The following is a 15107-nucleotide window of genomic DNA, read 5'->3' as shown; positions in this document are numbered from 1 at the left end:
AGCTTTTGCTCTGCTGTATATAAGTTTCAGCTCTTTGCCGTGAAATATCTTGCTTCCACACACTTCATGTAAGTTAAATGTTCTGTATTACGATAGATGTCCTGAAAGAATGCTAGAATTTTCTGACCTACTAAAAACGTCAAAATGTTTTGTCTTTTTTGGATCCTATAGATCAAGTTAGAAATAAAAGAAAAAGCTATCCGTTTCAGATTTAATGTAGCCTATGGTCAGAATGGGGGCTCAGTGATTAGCACTGTTGTTTTGCAGTGGATCCGGGGTTCAAATCCAAGGACAACATCTGATAGGTGTTTATATGTTCTCCCCATGTTTGCATGGGTTTCCTCCCACACTCTAAAGACATACACATTAGACTGTGAGCCCCAACAGGGACGGTGGTGATAGTGCCTGTAAAGTGCTGTGAAATTAATGGTGCTAAATAAAATAATAATGATACTTCACTCACCAAAATCTGTAGGGTTGGCTGCCAAGTCTACTTTTTCAATAGTGTTGGAAGACTTCGAAGTATGGTCGTCACAAGCAAGTGATGGGAGAGAATGTGATATTTTTGTCTCTTCACCATGAGCAGTACCTTGTCTTTCTTTTGTACTTTCAGATAGTGCTCTTATCCTTGGGATACTGTCTGTTCCCATGCTTCCAAGCTTCCGATACGTTTGGCTGCATTCATATTCTTGGCACAGATCTGGGCTAACGGAAGTCAGAGAAATGTTTTCACAGCTATAAAGTTCATCAAGACTATCACCCACTGATTGTTTGGTGTAGGCTTTCTCTGTCATGTTCCATAGATCTGGTTCTACGTAAAGGAAAGGAGAGGATTGTTGAGTGTAGTCATCTAGGATATCTGGGATATAGTCAGCTTGATTAGGACCATCTTTGGTAAATGCCTCACAGTGCTCAAAGCTACTTTCCATGTCATTGTGTCGATCTAGAACATCAGAAGACAAGTCATCTTCATAGACTAGCTGGGATTGTTCAATATCATCTATAAAGTCTGATGACTTTCTCATATCATACACATCACTGTAACCTTGTTCATCTCGAGCTTTGCCTTCATAAGTATGAGCAAGAAGATCTATGTTGTATGACAATACATTTACATGACTTGGGCTTTCAATACCAACATTTGGACCAGGTCCATTATCTGAGATGGTGTTCATGTTTGATTCGTAAAACACTTGTGAACATATGTCTTCCTCTTCACACAAACAATCTAATAGAGTATTTTTATCTTCATGTACCTTTCTAGTTTCTGATGGGTTTACAATTTTGGAATTTTCCTCATACCCACCATTAACTGGGTGTAAATTGTTAAAAGTAGGGCAACTTAGATTGAGAAGACTGTTTGGATCCAGTTTGGATTGTTTTGCTTCATCTGAAAGATTATTAAGACATTCTGATGTGCCCTTTATTACAGTATACTCTTCTGAGGGATAATCATTGAAGCAATCTACTTGTTCGTCCAAACTTTCTTCTTCTGTGCCGGGTGTAGTTGAACTGGAATGAGTATCATTAAAGAATGTAATCGTTGGTTCCATATCTAGCACCTTTTCCTGGAAACAATTTTTAACATTACTACACATTGGGCTGGGGTGGTCAAGTACATCATTTGACACAGGACTTGATGAAGATTCGGAATCTTCACAAATTTGTGTGTTCCAAACATCCAGATTCAGAGGAACTTTACTAGTCATACCAGATGATATGTTAGAAGAGTGAATACTATCAGGATCTGTGGTATTGTTGGGAAAGGTATTCTTTGACACTAAGGAATTATCTATTTTGTTTCCATATAAAATGTCACCATGTATTAGAGCTAAGTCTGGGCTTGGTGAACTAGAATTGGGAGAGCCACTGAGGGCATTTAAATTGTGACAAGGGTCAATTTTCAGATCTTGTACAACGCTAACATTAGATATACGCAAACTTAAATCAGCTGATATATAGTTACTATGGGAGGAAGATAATACATTTCCATGTACAATAGTATCTTCAACATCTGCGTGTGTAGTATCTATGTGAGGTTTGCAATTGATGTCACCATATAATATATTTTCCTTTACTTCAATGTTCCTATTAGGAGATTGCTGTTTAGTGCAGATACTTTTCTCATGAATATAGGGCTTACATGTGTTATTTGCCTCTGAACTCAATGGACCTGAATTCTGTGAAGTGTACTTATTATTGGCCTGACTATGGGTGTCATTGACTGGGGACAAGTGGATAACACAGTCTATATTTTTGTCACAGTCATGACATCCTATCCTTAAACCAAACTCTGGAGATTTATTTAACAAATTGACATCTTGTAAAGTATCTAAATCATCAGGAGTGTTCAGAGAGGATGATTCTGTGTCATACTGCAAATCTGTTTCCCAAATGTCTGGATCTTGATCTACCACGTGTGAAGTCACATCTTCACGTTGTTTACGAATATCATCAAGCTGATGTTCACTGAAAACATTGACTATCTTATTAATTAAATCAGGAGAAAGTGGTTTGATGCTAGCTAGCCTAACAGAAGAGCGATCATCACAGTCATTTAATTTGACTTTTCCATCTGAATTGTCTTTTACATATAGCTTATGAGTTTTAATGAGAATATCATCTGGTGTTTTACTTGCTGAAGAACTCTGAGGATCACAATGTAAAAAATGACTTAAATCATTGTTGGCAAAGTGGAATTGATGTGTATTATCAGAGCTTGTTTTGGGTATATTTTCATCACTGGATAATTCTCTGCTATTTTGTTTTAAATCTTCCCCTTTCATACATTCAAGACTAAAGTTTTGCCATGAACAGGGTGTCAAGTTGTTCATATGGTCACTTTTTTCTATCATGGAATTGACTTCATCTATTTTTTCAGATGCCTTACATGGAACTTCTGAATTTATAGTTTCATTTGAGTTATTTATGTTTTCTGTATTTGAAGAGCTACTTTTATCAAATGTCAACTCTTCACTATCATGAAGAAGCTCTGTTTTTGGTTCTTCCCATGTTTTCTCATTATCCTTTATATCATCTTCGTACAAAGGGGAAGATACTGAGTCTGACGTTGAATAATTGGTATCTGGAGGAGAAACAACGCAGTCTTTGCTTGTGCTAGGGATTGTAAAGTCCATGCACCTATAAGACAAAAATGGGTCTTCCCAATCAATTTCTCCCTTACGAACATTTGATTCTTTATTACTTTGACAAAAGTCCCACACACAGAGGTTTCTTTGTATGTGTATTAAATCATTTGATTCCTCTCCATCAGGATCTAAGCATTTTGAGTACCGGTATCCATTCGGAGTGTCACATTTTTGTTTTGAGGGCTGTTCTGCTTCCAGTATTTCTTGATCGAGTGTGTTACTTTGATCATTTATATCAGGAGGATTTTCTAACGAAAGGTCACTTGTTACTTCACTTACTTCATTTGCTTTGGAAAAGTATCTCTTATGGTTAGCCATATGCGAAGAATCCCATGTATCAAATGGTTGATTAGCACTTTGTCCATAGCTATCTGGAGATGCACACCATGGATCTGAAGTTGAGTCTATGGGTTGGTTAGAGCTCCATAAATCTGAAAATGTATTGTTTTCCTGTCCTGTGGTGTTATAATTTTTCCTGTTGGGACTATTAGGTACTTTCATATGAAATGATCCATTTGTTTTTCCAGCTTCATGATTATTTTTTTGCTTTTGGCCTTTCCATGAATCAGGGCTATTGAACACAGGTTCCTGTTCACTTGAGCTCCAGGTGTCGGTATTTAGCAAGGCCTCTTGTGTTAAGTTTTGTTCCTCTCCATTCCACCAGTAGGAATATTTAAACTGAGATATATCAGCAGCTCCTATTTCATTAATTTTCTCTATAACATCTTCTGGAAAAAAAGTTGGAGGCCCGTTGTCTAGTGGAGAACTTTCCACTAGACTGTTCATAGGTGTAGGAGGAATTTTAACTTCTGTATGTCCAGGAACATCAGAAGATAAAGGAGAATTAAACTCAACTAGATCACTTACACTGGGATGTTTGTCACACAAATCCTCATGGTTCTCTGGACTATGCATGAAATTGTCATCAAAGTCTACTAAACTAATATTTTCTACTTCTAACAATGAAGTCTTTCCAGATTTGGAATTTAGCAATTTTGTTGAACAGTTAGCTACGTCATTTCTGTAGAAATAGGGTTGGTCATGTTCTTTTTGAGCAGTAGCTTGCTGACCTTCTGAGGAATCACTTTGAAAAAAGTAATCATCAGCCATAGAGTAGTCTGCAGAATGTGATGAAGATTCAGAACGCATATTAGGGACTAAGTCAAAGCTGAAGAGGTCAAGATTATCACTGTTATTCCTAGTGGAGGGGGTTTCTTCTTCAATAACTACACATTCTGGGATAGAACTATGAGAATCCACTACAGGAGCAAAATTGTGATGAGTACCTGCATGCTCTGCAACTGGACTGTCATCACTGAGAAAAACAGAGCTCTCTTTTGAAGACCTGCTACTTCTTATTGTTGCAAGGCCACTATCTGGGCTCACAAGATCAACATTGACATCCACTTGGGCCTGCACTGATCCATTAATGTCCTGCTGATTATCTGGGAAGTTTGATGGATTTTGCTGAGGGTCTACATCAGAACCATAAAGCTCCATAATACCAGATGATCCCTGTGAGAGAGGTGCGCTACCAGCAACAGCTTCAGTTGAGGACGTCCGGCTGTTGGGAACAACACCAATACGTCTTCTGTTGATGGCTTCTTTGATGATTGCTGCCACTTGTTCACAAGTTACTAAAGGGCTGTCTTGCTGATAAACAAAAAAACGATCACACCCATAATCTGATGGCTCAAGATCAAGGAACGGATTTTGGCATTCTTCCAATTCACAGCACACCTATGACACGCAAAGATGATGTTTAATGGATTGAAATAAAAATAATATATATGTGTACACTCTATATGCAAACATATGATATTGTAAATGTAATCAGAAGTAATTTTAGACTGAGGTACAACAGATACTATAACTCAGATGGGACATATTAGCTGCATAATAAAGTGCAACATACGGCTAACCATAAATATTAACAGAGAGACTGTCTACTGTGAGCCTGAATCATGGAAAATATTGGAGGGAGGTATGGAAGCTGGTTACGATAATATGTCCAGAAATACTGGATTTTCTCAACAGACTTAGTTTGCTGGAACTTTTATGGTTTTTTTTCTGGGCCTGGATTTTTTAAAGGGAATCTGTGACCAGGTTTTCACTACACCATCTTAGAGCAGAACGATTTAGGGTCAGGGAAAGTGTATCACTTACTGGACTGTGTTTTGTAATTATTTTTTAAATCACTGTTTTATCTGCTGTAGATTTACCATAAATGTTGAGCTCAGTATAACTCCACCCACACCACTTATTTGTAGGAGTCCAAGGCGGGCCGGATTCTGGTGAACAGATATTGGAGCTGGTTAAGATGGGACCAGCACTGAATCTGGTATAAATAATGCGAATCTCAAGCACGTGTCCTGGCTCAGGTGCAACCAAAGTGGTTTAATTTACCGCCGGAGTGGTATCATATTCAAGTACCGCCAGAACAGTTTCTGGTTCAGGTACTGCCGGAGCGTTATCATATTCAAGTACCGCTAGAACAGGTTCTGGTTCAGGTACTGTCATAGCGGTTTCAAGTTCAGGTACTGCCAGAGCGGTTTCAGATTCAGGTACCAGAGGTGTGGTTTCAGGAAAAGGTACCGCCGAAGCAGTTTCAGGTTCAAGTACTGATTTAGACAAGGCTGGTGCTGGTACAGGTAATGTGGACAGTTAAGGGACCTACAACAGACTAGCAGCTCGCAGACTGACTTAGACAATTTTTGCTCAGGCACCTCCCTACAGGGGAAGGCACCTTAAGTTCCTAGTGTCTCCCAGTAATCGGTTTGGTGATAAATCAAGAGTGTGCATGTAGACCCTTTAGGAGGCAGGGAGCATGCACCCTCACTCCTTAAATGCGCTGCCAGGAGATTTGCGCAGTGTAAGCAAATACAGAGACACAGGAGCTGCGTTGGGAGTCAGGGGAGCTGCCGGGTTGGTGAGAAAGTCGGATTTCCTGCTGGGGGAGGGTAAGACGCCATGCAGGGATGCTGGGGCTGGTGTAACAATAGGAAGAAATCTGCAAATCAGTGGTAGAGGCGGGGTTATGCTGAGCTCATGACAGGGCCGGCTCCTGGTTTTCGTGGGCCCCAGGCGAAAGAATCTCAGTGGGCCCCTTTAACACATACCACAATTCATAATGCACAGTTACAGCAGAGAAATATAGGTATAGTACATTGTCAAAGATTTCACTTCTTATATTACATGAGTGATATCTATTGTAAATTCTTCAATAGGTCATAAACCGGAAAGTAGAGTCCTCCATACAGTATTATGGGCATCACATAATGCTCCATGCAGAATAATGTGCCCCATATATTGCTGCATACAGTATTATGGGCACCACATAGTGCTCCATACATAATAATGAGCCCCACATATTTCTCCATACAGAATAATGAGCAACATATATTGCTCCATACAGAATAATGGACCCCATGCAATGCTTCATACAGTATAATGAGCCACATATAATGCTCCATACAGTATTATGGGCACCATATATTGCTCCATTCAGAAAAATAGGCACCATATAATGCTCCACACAGAATAATGAGCCCAATATATTTATCCATACATTATATAATAGGCCCCATATATTGCTCCATACAGTATAATGAGCCCCATGTATTACTCCGTACTGTATAATGGGCCCCCATATATTGCTCCATACATAATGGGTCCCATATAATGTTCCATACCATATATGATGGGCTCCATATAATGTTCCAGTATATGATGGGCCCCATATATTGCTCCATATATAGTGGGCCCCATATAATGCTCCACACAGTATAGGATGAGCCCCATAGAGTATAATGAGCCCCATATATTGCTCCATACAGTATAATGAACCCCAAATAAAGGTCCATATAGTATAATAAGCCTCAAATAATGCTCCATACAGTATATGATGGGCCCCATATAATGCTCCATATAGAATAGTTCCCATATAATGCTCCATATATAATGGGCCCCATATATAATGCTCCAGTGTATGATGTGCCCATATAATGCTCCATATATAATTGGCCCCATATATGATGCTCCAGAGTATGATGGGCTCCATATATGATGCTCCAGTGTATAATGAGCCCCATACATGATTGGCCCCATGTATGATGCTCCAGTGTATGACGGTCCCCATATATAATGCTCCAAACATTAAAAAAAAAAAATACTCACCTCTCATCGCTGGCTGCTCCTCTGCTCCGGACTCCTCAGCATTGTCATCTTCCAGCTCTCTGAACTGTGACTGCTCAGGCAGAGGGCGCACAGACGTGACGTCATCGCGCCCTCTGACCTGAACGTCACAGTCTTCAAATGACGCAGTGGTGGAGCTGGGAGAGGTAAGTATCACAAGTGCCGGGACCCTGATCAGGCGGAGGGGCCCACTCGTGGGTGTCTGCACTAGCTCAGACACCAGGCCCCCATAGTGCGCAAGTGTCCCTAACGGCGAGTGGGCCCCCCCGCCTGCTCAGGGCCCTGGCACTTGCCTGGGTAAGCCGGGTGCTGATGCCAGCCCTGGCTCATGAATTTAAGGAACTACATTGGTGCAGGTTTACCAATTAGCCCAGTATGTGATACATCACTGGAATCAGGGTCTCAGTCTTTACATTATGCTGCTCAGATTAGGTGGCAAAATGCTGGTGACATTACATGTTTCAGGCATCAAACTGAAACGTGTAACAAAGTAAATCCCTTTTAGATGGTGCTTTATCTTATAGCCTATGTACTGTATATGTAATATACGTTAAAATGTTTATGGATTTTACTCTACTGAGCCTTGCCATGCATGCCGGTTATACAGGGTGAGCTGACAATATTTTTTCACTCTGTTCTTGGAGACTTACACCACAGATGACCTACTATAATATTCAACCATAATGGGGCTTGTGATAGTGAAACAACATCTATAACAATAAAATTAACAAACAGCAGCACTGTAAACTATATATGTACATACTACAAAATAAAATTCAAAGCACATAATAGTTACATTAGAAATGAAAGCAGCTCTTACTTGGTTACATAATTCAGGGTTCTCCGAATAGACAGCTATTTGTTGTCTTGTTGCCTGATCGCCTGATGAGTAGCTGGCCAAAAGAATAAGTATGTCAAACTCGTATTTATCAAGAAATATTTTCAGATCACCAATGATGTTCCTGTAGCTCATTAAGTCCTGGTAGTAATGAAAAGAAAACAGTTCAGATAGATGCATGTAAGACGTGAACACTACATTCTAGCTATAACCATGACTTAATACATTTATGGAAGTCAGTGGAGGAGATTTACAATTACTGTTGTAGGCTGTTAACAATTACGAGTAAAAATACTTTGCCAGTTACTCCAAATATATAAAAATGACACGTGCCATCATAAGTTTGGTCTAAAGGTACCGTCACACTCAGCAACTTTGCAAAGAGAACGACAACAATCCGTGACATTGCAGCGTCCTGGATAGCGATCTCATTGTGTTTGACACGCAGCAGCGATCTGGATCCCGCTGTGACATCGCTGGTCGGAGCTAGAAGTCCAGAACTTTATTTTGTCGTCAGGTCGGCGTGTATCGTCATGTTTGACAGCAAAAGCAACGATGCCAGCAATGTTTTACATGGAGCTAACAACCAGTGAGAACGATAAGTGAGTCGCCGTTGCGTCACTGGATCGCTCCTGCATCGTTCTGGAGCTGCTGTGTTTGACGTCTCTACAGCGACCTAAACAGCGACGCTGCAGCGATCGGCTCATTGTCTATATCGCTGCAGCGTCGCTGAGTGTGACGGTACCTTTACGTACCGCATAGGAAATAGCAGACACTTATCTCTCCCTTATTATACCACATTGTATCTGATGGTACATTTACACTAATGTATTCCGAATGGCTTAAGTAAAGGTGACTCATTTTAAAGGGGTTTTTATCAACATTTTTTTAATCCCATCAGCTTCCTGTAGATAAAAATAATAAGATCAGCTATGCTCTAAAGGCTCGCTCACACGAGCGTACAACATGGGCGAGTGCTATGCGATAAGGCATTGTTAGCACTTGGACCAGTGTAATACTATGGAGCAGCTCCAAATCATCATGAGAAAACAAACACAGCATGGTGCGAGTGCATCTGAGAATTGGATCAGGCACCTGTATAAGTCTATGAGTGTGTGTGGAACATCGGACTGCACTCGGATGTCATCAATGGAGAAGATGGAGAAATTACTTTCTCCGTCTTCTTTACACCTGTGCTGCGATTCCCTCATGCGAGAGGATTGGAGCACAGTGCATGTCACACTTGCTTCTCCTGGTCTTTGTCAACAGACTGCAGCGGTGATATCACAACTACAGTGCAGGTGATCACTGCAGCTAATTACTCGGTTGAGCAGTCCCATGCTGACTACATCGTTGATCCTTATATTTGGACGCAGTGGTCATGTGCGTCGTAGTCATGACATCACTGTTGCAGTAGGGGTTGGTCAGTGTCGCTAATTCTATTATTGTTACCTACAGCAAGTTGATGAGGTTAAAAAATGTATTGATGGAAAACTGTTTTAAGACCCACAGCCATCCTTTATTTTTCACAAATATTTCAGAACTGAAGAGGTAAGTGTAAAAAGTGTCAAGAACATAATTTGACATGTGTCATATATTTCACCTTTTCACCAGGATTTTGCACGTTTTGCTTGGTAAGTCTCCCCCAATGTTCTAAATTCTTTAGTCACCTATATATTAAAACAAATTGTGCTAACATCATAGATAGTCTTTCTACACCATTAGACAGCCATTGATCTGAATGCCTATCATGTAATACCCCATGTATGGTCGGCAACAACTTCCGCAGCTGATCATCAAGAGTTTAAGGAAGCTTCATTTACAGAAGGAATTACCATGGTAGGACATCACCTTTAGGGATTGCTCACAAGGGCGTATACATTGGACAAGTGCTAGCTGATATTTTATTGAATAATACTCAGACCAATGCTATTCAATGGGGCAGTGCTGATGCCCAATTTTTTTTCACTGAGAAAAGTTAGCTGTTTTCCACATCCCATTTCTGATAATTACAAGCTCCACCATTGAAATTCATATCTCAAGAGTGTAGATCCCTTAACTAGATAGAATTCTCAAATTAAATCTGGGACTCAAAGGAGAAATCCATATCTAGTAAACATTTATGGTATTTTCTGATATGCTATAATGTCTGGGATGGGAATATCTCTTTATATCTTGCAATGTATGACACTTTTCAGTGTTGCCATTACTGCCTGCCTTTTTTGGAACTGGCAATGAATCCCCTGACATTAGGCACCATATTGTTATATTGGATGCGAGTGCTGGGAAATGCCTAATTAAATCCCTTTATATCCCTTTAAATCCCTGACATAATCTTCCCTTAAAGGGAATCTGTCAGTAGGACCAACCCTCCTAAGTCGTCTACATGGCCATGTAGGCCATAGGAGGCTGAATAAAATGATGCCTTGATATCTGCGATTTTCTATCTTACCCCAGAGAAATCCATGTTTTCTTATATGTAAATGATCTGTTCAGAGCTGTATGGGATTATACCTGACACATCTGGAGGGTCCTCTCAGCTTCCATCTCACAGGCAGTCACTGCTGTAATAGTGTTGCAATACGGCAGAGCTGTGAGAGCTGCAGCTGCTAATATGTTTATAAAGAGACAAAGTTCAGTTTTACTGTCCTGTGTTAGTTACTTGTCTCACACTGGTAAGGTCCCCTTTCATTTATAATGAGCTCTGGAGGCAGATTCTCAGGGAGCTCTACACCTAGCCCACAGAGCTTAACAACTCTTTTACATACAAGAAAAAAACAAGGATTTTTCAGGAATAAAACATTGAATCGCAGGTATCAAGGTGTCATTGTATTGATCTTCCTATGACCTGCATGCCTATAATGGCTTAGGAGGGTTGATCCTACTAACAGATTTCCTTAAAGTTACGTAGTGACAGTAGATTAAATTATAAGACTTTTCTCATATAAATGTCATTAGCAAAACGGATTATTTCCCCAAGTATTACAGGGAGGAAAGTTTACTGTTTTACTGTTCTATTTTATCAGAATGAGTGAAAAAGTGGTGAGAGTCTCTTTTCTTGCAGGCAATGAAAGAGTGAATTACAAATGTGGTAAATTAATTCCATATAGCCTCTCAATGGCCAGCAAGTCAGCAAAATGCAGATCAGTTGATCATTTTCCTGACCTTCCACCAAGGGCCTGAATTGTACTTGATACAGAAAATCTATCAGTCATGTATCAATATGTTCCTGGCTATTAGGCCACATAGAAGAGGAGGGGAATACAGTTACATTTAATGGGTTGCTGAGTGAATCAATTCAATGTGAATCAAATGTAAATTTTGTTTATTTCTTTTAAATTTGCTTGACACAGAGAATTTGAAGAATGTGCGATTCAATCAATAGGAACTGCCAAAGATGCCTGTCTCTATTTTAGCCAATGCTGAAATTTGCTTGTCAGAAAAGACTCACATGATTTGGCCGTGACTGGTCTTACCCTTAACACATAGTATAGCACAGGCATTCAGGATGGATTATCATAGGCTGTGTAAAAGCTGAGGTAGGAAATACAGCAACCATGTTGAGGTGAATCTTGATAATGAGAAGATGTCACATCTCACAGTTTAGCAAAAGAGATAGGGTGAGAAAGCCATAAAACTAGACAAATACTTCAGGCAATTTGTCCCACATTCATCAAGACTGGTTTTGATGAGGGCGTGTCCTGGAATCAGACACTCCTGATTCTTCAAAAGATGCACACCTCTAAATGAATTAGGAACGTCAGACAAGTGACACGCACCTCTGTGAGCACCTCTCCCCATATCCTACTCCTGTCCCTGCATGAGTAAGATTTGCGTGGCAACAAATTTGATGAGCGCCAGTCGCTATGCCCCAATCCTGCCCCATCGCCACCAAATGTGTGAGAGCTGGGTGAAAATGGCATGAGAAAGCTAAGAGTTGCAAAACGTTAGCACAGCTTTGAGCTGTGCCTAAATGTTGTGACTTTTCCATTTTTTTTTTCTGCCAGAATACTTTGATGAATCAGGCCCTGCGTGTTGTTCAACAGTTGCAGTAGTAAAGATTAGGGTAGTAGTCTGCAAGTAATACAGAAATTCAATTGATAGTGGGGAGAAGACAAGAACTGTCAGCAGTAGTGCCATTGATTGATCACACACTTATATAGAGCAATTTATTATTCTTCATGCACAGGACAGCAGCAAGTCAACACAATATTTCTGAGGCCAGTCTCACACGTCCAGATAATTCTGGTAAAAATCGGTACCGGAATTATCCGTGTCCGTGTGCTTACGTTGAACATCAGTGTGGCGCACGTGCGGCAGCCGTGTGCCACCCGTGTGCCGACTGAGGACCACACGGACCGTGCAGGAGACAGCGTTACAGTTAAGCGCTGTCCCCTGCGTGCGGTGCTGAAGCCGGTATTCATCCCTTCTTCCCAGCAGCATTCGCTGGAAAGAAGGAATGAATAAACACCGCGTTTTTACTGCGGTTTTATCGCGGATTTACCGCGGATTTTGTACGGTTTCCACTGTGGTTTTACACCTGCAGTTTTCTAGCATGGAGCAGGTGTAAAACCTCTGCGGAATCTGCACAAAGAATTGACATGCTGCGGAATGTAAACCGCTGCGTTTCCACTCGTTTTTTTTCCACAGCATGTGCAAGGCGGATTGCGTTTTCCATAGGTTTACATTGTACTGTAAACGCATGGGAAACCGCTGCGTACCCGCAGCAAAATCTGCAGACTGTGCACATACCCTAACTGTGTTAAATAAAAAACTATAAAAAAATGTAAAGAAAAATCAGACATTTAACTGTCAGGCCGGCGTCACACTAGCGAGTTTTACGGACGTATGAGAGTCACAGAAAATACGCATTGCACACGAACCAATGATTTTCTATGGGGCAGCTCCTATCTGCCATATTTTACGCATCCGTATTATACGGTATTGTACAGCCGTAGAAAATCGCAGCATGCTGCGTTTGTCAGCGTATTGCGCAAAAAATATGCCAATGAAAGTCAATGGGGGCGAGAAAAATACGGATTACACACGGACCAACAGTGTGACTTGCAAGAAATACGCAGCGGTGTTCTATAGAAAAGCCGGTAATTCAGTGCGGTGTACAGTAAAATCACACTGACAGGTTAGAATAGAATAGCTATTATAAATGTCTACACATAGTATAGGTGTATATATATATATATATATATATATATATATACATATATATATATATACTAGATGGTGGCCCGATTCTAACTCATCGGGTATTCTAGAATATGCATGTCCACGCAGTATATAGCAGAGGCACATAGTATATTGCCCAGCCACTTAGTATATAGCACAGCCACGTAATATATTGCCCAGTCATGTAGTATATTGATCAGTGACGTAGTATATTGCCCAGCCACATAGTATATTGCCCAGCCACGTAGTATATTGCCCAGCCACATAGTATATTTTCAGTCACGTAGTATATTGCCCAGCCACGTAGTATATTGCCCAGTCACGTAGTATATTGCCCAGCCACGTAGTATATTGCCCAGCCATGCAGTATATTGCCCAGCCACGTAGTATGTAGTATATTGCCCAGTCACATAGAATATTGCCCAGTCACGTAGTATATTTCCCAGCCACGTAGTATGTAGTATATTGCCCAGCCACGTAGTATATTGCCCAGTCACGTAGTATATTGCCCAGCCACGTAGTATGTAGTATATAGCACAGCCACGTACGTAGTATATTGCCCAGCCACGTAGTATATTGCCCAGCCACGTAGTATGTAGTATATTGGTCAGCCACGTAGTATATTGCTCAGTAATGTAGTATATTGCCCAGTGACGTAAAATAAAAAATAAACATATATTCACCTTCCGAAGGCAGTCCTGGCGCCTGTGTATGGTGCACTCTGCAGCTTCTGGTCCCAGGGTTGGTATGAGCGCAGGACCTGTGATGACGTCACGGTCACATGACCATGACATCATGGCAGGTCCTTCTCGCATAGCATCCTTGGCACCGGAACCTGCCGCTTGCACTGCTGAGGACAGGGCGCGATGTCAGAGTATCGGAGGGTGAAAATAACCTTTTTTTAATTATTATTATTTGTAACATTAGATCTTTTTACTATTGATGCTGCATACGCAGCATCGATAGTAAAAAGTTAGTCACACAGGGTTAATAGCTGCGTTACCGGAGTGCGTTACACTGCGTCCGGTAACGCTGGCATTAACCCTGTGTGAGGGCTGACTGGAGGGGAGTATGGAACGGGCACTGACTGCGGGAAGTAAGGAGCGGCCATGTTTCCGCCGGACTATGCCCATCGCTGATTGGTCGAGGCAATGGTCATGGGCGTTTTGCCACGACCAATCAGCGACTTGGATTTCCATGACAGACAGAGGCCGCGACCAATGAATATCCGTGACAGACAGACAGAAGGACAGAAAGACGGAAGTGACCCTTAGACAATTATATAGTAGATATATATATATGTCAGTGAGACACACACACACACACACATATATATATATATATATATATATATATATACAGTCATGGCCAAAAGTATTGACACCCCTGCAATTCTGTCAGAAAATGATAGCAAACACAAATTCTTTGGTATTATTATCTTCATTTAATTTGTTTTAAATGAAAAAACATAAAAGAGAATGAAGCAAAAAGCAAAACATTGATCATTTCACACAAAACTGTAAAAATGGGCCAGACAAAAGTATTGGCACCTTCAGTCTAATACTTGGTTGCACAACCTTTAGCCAAAATAACTGCGAACAGTCACTTCCGGTAACATCAATGAGTTTCTTACAATGCTCTGCTGGAATTTTAGCCCTTGAGGAAGCAGCTCTTGTTTTCATATCTGCAAGCCTCGCTTCCCTCTCCTCAGAAAGTTCATTGGCTCTTGAGGAAGCAGCTCT

General features: G+C 40.8%; 1 protein-coding gene across 6 annotated transcripts in view; it reads right to left on the bottom strand.

Moving 5' to 3' along the window:
* Positions 1 to 15107, bottom strand: part of PRUNE2 (prune homolog 2 with BCH domain) — a 458932-nt gene that overhangs the window by 231992 nt on the left and 211833 nt on the right. For all 6 annotated transcript variants that reach the window (XM_069763045.1, XM_069763070.1, XM_069763062.1 and 3 more), the window contains exons 4-5: positions 8164 to 8322; positions 464 to 4889 (exon numbers count right to left, since the gene is read on the bottom strand). In XM_069763045.1, coding sequence (XP_069619146.1) covers positions 464 to 4889; positions 8164 to 8322 — 4585 coding nt within the window. The remainder of the gene's footprint in view (positions 1 to 463; positions 4890 to 8163; positions 8323 to 15107) is intronic.

The sequence above is a fragment of the Ranitomeya imitator genome, chromosome 1, assembly GCF_032444005.1.
Source record: "Ranitomeya imitator isolate aRanImi1 chromosome 1, aRanImi1.pri, whole genome shotgun sequence".
Taxonomy (NCBI): domain Eukaryota; kingdom Metazoa; phylum Chordata; class Amphibia; order Anura; family Dendrobatidae; genus Ranitomeya; species Ranitomeya imitator.
Note: the sequence above shows the minus strand (reverse complement) of the source record. Positions and strands in the feature narration are given on the sequence as shown.